The 7439-nt window shown below is 67.8% G+C and overlaps 1 protein-coding gene across 1 annotated transcript; it reads right to left on the reverse strand.

The window, feature by feature from the left end:
* Positions 1–204: 204 nt before the first annotated feature.
* Positions 205–5940, reverse strand: VANGL2 (VANGL planar cell polarity protein 2). Its single transcript, XM_082011435.1, has 7 exons — positions 4838–5940; positions 4621–4741; positions 2393–3000; positions 1944–2080; positions 1608–1743; positions 1017–1248; positions 205–714 (listed from the first exon to the last, which is right to left on the reverse strand). The coding sequence occupies exons 1-7, from the start codon at positions 4906–4908 to the stop codon at positions 454–456; spliced, it is 1566 nt and encodes a 521-aa protein (XP_081867561.1). The 5' UTR covers positions 4909–5940; the 3' UTR covers positions 205–453.
* Positions 5941–7439: the final 1499 nt, after the last annotated feature.

The following is a 7439-nucleotide window of genomic DNA, read 5'->3' on the forward strand; positions in this document are numbered from 1 at the left end:
CGGTGGTTTATGGTCAGAGCCAGGACAGTTGCCAGGTAGAAAACGGGCAAGCGCAGAAGGTCCTTGGGACCTGATGGTGCTCGAAGACGCTGGTGAAGAACATGGAGAGTTAGCCCTTGAGTGATGGCACCAGAACGCCGTCTCCTTCCTGGCCGTGCCACTGTCCTCCACGGCTGTGCCTTCTGGGGGGATGCTACACGGACCTGGGTTTCGGGGAGGAGGAGGAGGAGGAAGAGGAGGAGAAGGGGCTCAGCCCACCCCAACGGGGGCCAAGCCGAGGCGGAGGGCGAGTGGTCACAGGTGATGGAGCTGGGCACGGGTGCTGCTTCCCGGCGCCCGCCGCAGTTCTGCCCTCGAGCCGTGGCCTCCCCGAGCCCCGATGGAGACGGAGAGGACGAGATGAAGGGGTTGGGAGAGGGTCTCCCCCGCAGCTCCTCTCCATCCCTCTTCAGCTCACACGGAGGTCTCTGACTGCAGCCTCATGACGAACTTGTGCGACTTGGGGTCCACAAACTCCTCCGAGAGCTTGAAGAAAGGGATCTTCTTGGTGCTCACCACGAGGCTGAAGTCCTGGCGCTTCAGCACGAAGACCACCCCATCTTTCAGACCGTTCGTCACCGGCTCCTCGCTGACCAGCGTCCACTGCTTGGCCAGCCAGCGGTCCTTGTGGTACTGGATGGTGGGTCCGGCCGTCAGGTACCGCTCAAGGAACGCCTTGGAGGAGGGAAAGGACATGTGAACTTTGCCTTCCTATGGCTCAGCCTATATTTTTTTTTTTTTTGCAGCCTCAAGCTGCTCGGCAGGTCCTGCAGGAAAAACATCCCCACGCAGCTGGTTCCCATCGCCGCGCGTTGCTCCCTCGGGGTTACACCCGCTTTTCTGGCTCCATCCCCCAAGCCCTTGTCCTCTCGGGGGGATGCTCTCCCATGGCGGGGGAAAAAAAGCCCACCCAAGTCCTCACGCTCTGGACCAAGGCCTCGGGCAAAAGTGTGGACCCATCCCACCTCGCCACGCACCTTGGGCGTCATGTCGTGGGTGATGCAGAACTCGAGGTGCTGCAGGATGCTCTCCATGGTGTGGTAGGGCTGCTGCTTGGTGGTGCGCAGGTACTTCTGCATGGCCCGGGCCATGGAGGCGAAGATGGCCTGAGCCGCCTCCCGGGGGTCCATGATCTCCCGGGGGTTCTTCTGGTCCTCCTCCTGCAGCCGCTTGATGTGGGTGAAGGCTTCTTCCACCGCCACCACCAGCCTGCCGGGAGGAAAGCCATGGACGTGGCGGCAGCGGGGCAGGGTCAGGCCACGGGCAGGAGATCCCCTGGGGTTGGGGGGAGCCACTCACCCCCTGCCTACCTACGGATGGCAGGAGCCCAGCTTCCACCCCAAAACAGTTTTGGGGGAGATCCGGCTGTGCCACGCAACAACCGGGCTTGGGACGCGCTTCCCCGAGAGCGGGGACACCTTGGCTTGGGGGGCTGGAGGTGACCCCGGGACCCGCCCCCGGCTCCTGCCAGCACAGCCCAGGTCCCCCTGGGGGTCCTGGCACGGGCACCCCATGGGGCGCAGAGCAGTGGGGCACCCGGTGCCCGGTCCCCGCCGCCGGCCCCGTACCTGGCGCGGCGTTTCCGCACCCTGCGCTCGTGCTCTGCCTCCTCGTAGTAATACTCGTTGTGGCTGTTGTCGCGCCTCCGGGCGGCCGCCGCGATGACGGCCCGGGACTGGCCCGTGGAGTTGTTCGTTGTGTTTTCTGTGGGGAAAAGGGTGAGGTTAGAGAGGGGTTGGGGGGCTGCGGGGTGCCCGGTGCTCCCCCTGCCCCACGGCCAAGCTGCGGCGATCCAGCTCCGGGCTCTCCGGAGCTGAGAGGAGTCTCCGGAGAGGAAAACGCAGGGATGGGGAAGGGAAGGAGGAGAGAGAACAAGAGGAGAAGCCAAGGGAAGGGGAGCTCACCCTCGCCGAGGGAATAGACCTTAAACCCGGACATTTTCTTGGACAGGACGGATTTTGGCAGGTTGAGGAGGGCAGGGTTGTAGACCGGGAAATCGTGGTAATAGTTCTCCAGGATCCACACGGCTGCTCGCTGGATGCTGCAGGGAGACACGGCCGCGCACGGAGGGGTGCAGAGAGCCGGTTAGCACCGCGCCGAGGGCACGCACAGCGGGGCACGACAAGGAGGGACGGGCGGACGGACAGCGCGCGGCACTGCGGGGACGTCTCATCCCGCAGAGGAGCGGGGCGGCACCCGCTGCGGGGCGCGGACGCGCCTGCGCCGGCGCGTCGATGCCGGCGCACGGATGCGCCCGCAGACGCGGCAACGCACGAACGCCCGGGGATCACGCACGCACCTCGCGCCCGCCCGCCCGCAGACGCGGGGACCCACCCCGCCGGCACCCCCGTACCTGAGGTGGCCGACGTTGTAGAAGCGGCTGGCCCCGTCGGCGGAGCGGACGGCCTTGAGGGTGAACTGGGGCTGGAGCTGGCGCAGCTCCAGCAGCACCACGGCCAGGTAGTGCACGAAGAGCAGCGCGTCCACCAGCGAGACGGCGTACTGCACCACCCCCTGGTAGTTGCGGTCCCGCGAGTCCAGGATCCGCACGCCGTAGAAAAGCCAGTAGGAGACGACGAGGAGGAAGATGAGCACCATGAGCAACGCTCGGAAGACGAAGACGCGGGGGAAGAAGGCTTTGGGGCGGCGGAAGAAGAGAGCCCAGCTGCCCAGCAGGAGGATGAGGAGTTTGAAGGCCACGGAGATGAAGAGCCCCTCGCAGGGTGTCCCGCAGGGCTCCAGCTCCTCCCGCCACAGCAGCTGGGGCAGGAGCATGAAGGCGAGGGGGGTGAGGAAGGCGAGCAGCGCCAGCGCCCCGGCCAGCGAGACGCCCAGGTGCCGGGAGCAGTCCAGGTGGGCGCTGTCCTCCATGTCCTTGGTGATGCGGGTGATGTCATCGTGCGAGATGCTGTGCTCCGACGTCCCCGTCACCACCGTGGTGGTCTCGCCCCAGTTGTCGTCCTGGGGAGCGTGGATGGGAGGGTTACGCGGGGGATGGCTCCGTGTCCCCCCTGCGTCCCGGGGGGCTGCCAGCCACGCCAGACCCCCACCCCAACCCGACTCCAGCACCTCCCATCCACCGAACCTCAAAGCCCGGCGTGCTGCCCGGCACCATCACCCCCATTTAGACGGCGGAAACCTCAGCCTGCGGCGGGGGGACGCGGCGATTTGGCCGGGACCCTCTAGGAAATCCCCGTCGGCGGCTCCGTGCCGCCACGCTCCACCTCTCCAGCACCGGTGAGAGCAGCTTTGGAAGTGGGAAGCATCCTGCTTCCAGGCAAACCCCCTCATTAGTGGGGCCAGAAGGAACACGCCCGGCCGCCGTCCCAACACACCCTCGCCGCCGCCGCCGCCGCCGCGCGGGCGGGTGCTGCCTCCTCCGGCGCTGCGCCGGGCAGGACAAAGTCACCGGTGATCCGGCAGCTCAGAGCGCCGGACGAGGGTCTCCCATTCCCTTCAAAACCCCCTCCTCAAGCCAGAGGGAAGGTGTGGAAATAATCCGTCCCCATTCGACTCCTCCCCAGCTGAAACGCGGGGTTTCAGTGGAGGGAGGAGACATTGCACCGCAGGCGTTGGCAACGTCGCCCCGGCGCAGCCGCAGGTGTGTCCATCTGTCCGTCCTCTCGCTCAGATTTCCGCACGTTGTTTCACAGCACTTTGGCACCCCTGAAACTTGGGGGTTTATTGTATCATCTTCTTTTCCCCCACCCCCCGAATTTCTGCAGGAAAGCCAGCAATTTCATTCCAAACAGCAAAAAAAGCCGCAGCCTGGGGCTTTCCGGAGGAATGTGGAGCGGAGAAGGGTCCGGGAGGACCTGTCCGCATCCCAGCCCCTTCCCAGGCGAAGCCACGCTGCCATCGGCTCGCACCGGCCACAGCTGGACCGGGCAGGCTCAGCCGCCGGCATCGCGGCCGCCGCAAAGCCCAGCCTCTGCTGGCGCCGACTTCTTGGTGGGGGAAGATGAAAAGAGCCGGAGCCGCCTGCGTAGGTGGCTGGGCGCGGATTAAAGCCGGGGACCGGCCTCCGCGGCGGCCGGAGGAGCGCTGGCACCCAGCGCGGGGGGCACGGCAGCGCCGCCCCCCGCCGGGGGACCCCCGGGGACCGATGCGGGGATGCGGCGCGAGAGCCTCCTCCACGCCGACCCGCTCACCGGCGCGATCCTGCCGGCAGCCGCGCTGGGCCGTTTACGCCTCGCCATGGCCGAGCTGGCGTCGCCTGCAGGCGCCGAGTGAGGAGCCGGAGCTGATCCCCAGGGAGCGGATCCCCAGGGAGCGGGTCCCCAAGGTGTTTTCCACCCCGGGCGGCCTGCGCCCCCCCCAGCTGCTTCCCCAGGGCGCCGCGACAGCCGGTCCCCTTTCATCTGCGCCCGCGCCGCCCGCCCGCCCTCCCCGCCGGCGCCGCCGCAGCGCTCGCGGGAGCCCGTCCGCCAGCCGAGGGCCAGCCCAACCGGCTCGACCGCTCCACCGGGGAGGACCAGGCACGCCGGCAGCCCCCGCGCCCCGCCGGCAGCTCCCACCCTCGGCAGCATCCCCGCGGTGGGGCAGAGACGCCGACCCCATCCCTCCCCCTGCCCAGCTCACCCTCTCGTCCCCCCGGGTCGACTCGTTGTCCAACAAGGGCTCGCCCGGCGCTTGGATGGTCACCGACTTGTCGCCGCGGCTCCCGTCCCGGCTTTTTGAGCGATGCCGGTCCCGCCGGTCCCTGGAAGGTGGGAGAGGGGAGCGGGGTGGGTGCATCGGCGTGGCAGCACCCCACCGGGGGCCAGGGACCCACCCCGGGCACACGCAGGGTCCTCACCTGTGCTTGCGGGAGCTGCGGGAATGCCCGGACTTGTAGGAATATCCCGAATACTGCGACTCATTGTCCATGGTGTCGGAGCGCCGGGGCTTGTGCCGCTCCACGCCGAGGGGCTTGGATCTCCCCGGCCCCGGGATGGCGGCCAGGGCTTCCTTCAGAGGGGGCTTCTTCAGGCCCAGGGGCACCTTCAAGAAGTCGACCGTCACCTTGAGGGACTCTATTTTGATCACCTGGTTGGGCTCGTCTCAGGAGAAAACGGCTCGCCCGCCTGCGGAGGCGAAGGGGAAGGGTCAGCGCGGCGCGGCAGCATCCCGGCAATCCCCCGGGGGTCCCGGCTGCCGGTGAGCGTCCTCTCGCCCGCCCCGCCGCGCCACCACGACTCCAGCCCCGGTGGCAAATGAGGACTTGGACTTCAGCAGGGAATTTGGGTCGCTTTGGGGCATTTTCTATTTTATCCCATGCCCAAGCTGGGTCCGGGATGGCCACCTTCCCCTTTAATAACAATACCGCGTGATTAGCTTCTGTTTTGGGTGATTTACACTTTAATTAATATCATGATCATTATTTTATCTGCCAAGAGAGTGCCTAGGGTGGGGGCCAAAAAAAAAAAAAAAGGAATGAATAAAATGAATAATAGGGCGCAGGCAACGTTTCAGGCCCATCTTGCAGCGCGGGGCTCTGCCCGGACACGTCTCCCAGCACGGAGCCGGGATCTCACACCCCGGAGATCGGCGCGGGAGTCCCGGTTTCTCGCGGAGGATGGCTTGGCACCGGCTCCAGTTCCCCTCGCGGCGGCAGCCTGAGCCGGGGGCAACTCCCCAGGCTGCCGGGAGCCACCGTGGCGGCTCTGAGGATGGGACCGCTGGCCCGGGCCGCCCCGGCAGCCTCCGGGGAGCACTCCGCCATCGCAAGGCTGGCTCGGAGCAGATACCGTCGCCCCGCGCGCCGGCTCACGGCTGCCACGTCGCGCTGAGCCAACCCCCAGCTCCCAGCGCAGCCGTTTGTAGGCACAGACGTATAGAGATATATACACACGCGCGCACGATACCACCCGACGCCTGCTTACGGCGTCGGGTCTCTGCCTCGCCTAGACGCCAACCGGGCAGCGCAAGGCACCGCGACCTCGGGCGAAGGCTCGGGGCAGACGGGCGGGCGCTGGCGTCTGCCGGGGTCCCAGCCTGGGTCAGCCCACGGGTTTTGGGGACTCCCAAGTTGTTTACAGCCGCGACGCGGGTTCGGTGCTGGCCCGTCTGGGTCTGGGATCCCACCAGGGAGGAGACCCAGGCGGGGGTGGGAGCCGCCCACGGGGAGGCATCACGCTGACCCACGCCGCGGGACGCCGGACCGCATCCGAGGGGTCCTGCCAACCCCTCCTGCCCTCACCCTAAGGGTGCTGGGAGCTGGGGGGGGGCTGTGGGCATCAGGCATCCCCCAGAGCCCCGAAGCCCCTTTCCCAGCCAGCACCGCATGCTGGGGGGGCCGTGCCGGCGGCGTTTGGGGGTGGGCCCACGCCAGGTTACCACGGAAATGCCATTTCGACCAAATAAATCCCAAATGTCTTTTGGCCTCTTTTCCAAGGTCTCGGGGAGGGGAAGATGGGGTCGGGGAGGGGAAAAGGGACGGCGGGGCCGGGGGGGGCTCTCCTTTTGTCCCAGATGCTGGATGCTCACACATCTATCACTATGGAGACAAAAGCCCCCCCCCACGCCGGTTGTCTAGGAGATGGCAACAGGGCCGGGAGCTCGTCCCGGCATCCCCAGCGAGCGATGGGGGAAGGGGCCGGGAGAGAAAGGACCCCCCTGTGTCCCCCCCCAACCCCCTGCCAGCCCCCCCTCTTCTGGGCTTTGTTTGCAGGCAGGGATCGGGTTTCTGCCGGGACAAATGCCGGAGCCTCGGCCGCCGCCTCCATCGGCGCAGGGGCCGCGCACGGGCCGGTCCCCAGTCCGGCCATCGCCACCGTCAGGGGGTTGATACCGGGGCAGGGGACGGACTCACCGGTGGGGCGGCGCGGGAGGCGGGGGCGAGGCGGCTGCAGGAGGGTGCTGTCCCCCGTCCCGGCGCTCACCGAGGCGCTTGGGGCATCCTGAGCCTCCGGCGGGGACGGCATCCGGCTGGCGGGCGCCGGAGGGGGGCTGCGCATGGGGGGCCGCTCACGGGACGGGCGGCCGTGCCGGGGGTCCACGGTTGAGCTGAGGAGAGCAAGAGAGAAAGAAATCAGGAGTCGGGCATCTCCGCCGCACACGCAGGCTTCGCGGCATCCCCTCCCCGGGGACCGGGACCACGCGTGCGCTGCGGCAGCCACCCAGCCACGTGTTTGGGGCAGAGCCGCAGCGTGTCACACCGGGCAACGTCCTTGTCCTGCGGGTCACCCACCCCGGTTCCCTCGGGGAGCAGCCGCCCCCCGAGAGCTCCCGGCTTGGCGAGCACCCGAGGAGAGCGACGGGCGGGGGGGAGGGCGAGGGCGGGTGGATGTCCCCACAGACACCACTACAGCCCCAAACCTGCCCTGGCATCCCCTCCGTGCGGCTGCCTGCCGCGGGATGAGACCCTGCCCGAGGTATCCAGAGCCAGGCTGAGCACCGCTCCCGTGCCTCCCCGCTCC

The sequence above is a fragment of the Phaethon aethereus genome (genome assembly GCF_964289735.1).
Source record: "Phaethon aethereus genome assembly, chromosome: 28".
Taxonomy (NCBI): Eukaryota; Metazoa; Chordata; class Aves; order Phaethontiformes; family Phaethontidae; genus Phaethon; species Phaethon aethereus.

Coding starts and splice junctions, on each gene's coding strand:
- VANGL2 (XM_082011435.1), bottom strand. CDS start 4,908: ATGGACAATGAGTCGCAGTATTCGGGATATTCCTACAAGTCCGGGCAT. Junction 1,744..1,943: donor GGTCTATTCCCTCGGCGAGG/GTGAGCTCCCCT, acceptor TTTTCCCCACAG/AAAACACAACGAACAACTCC. Junction 1,249..1,607: donor GTGCGGAAACGCCGCGCCAG/GTACGGGGCCGG, acceptor TCCTCCCGGCAG/GCTGGTGGTGGCGGTGGAAG.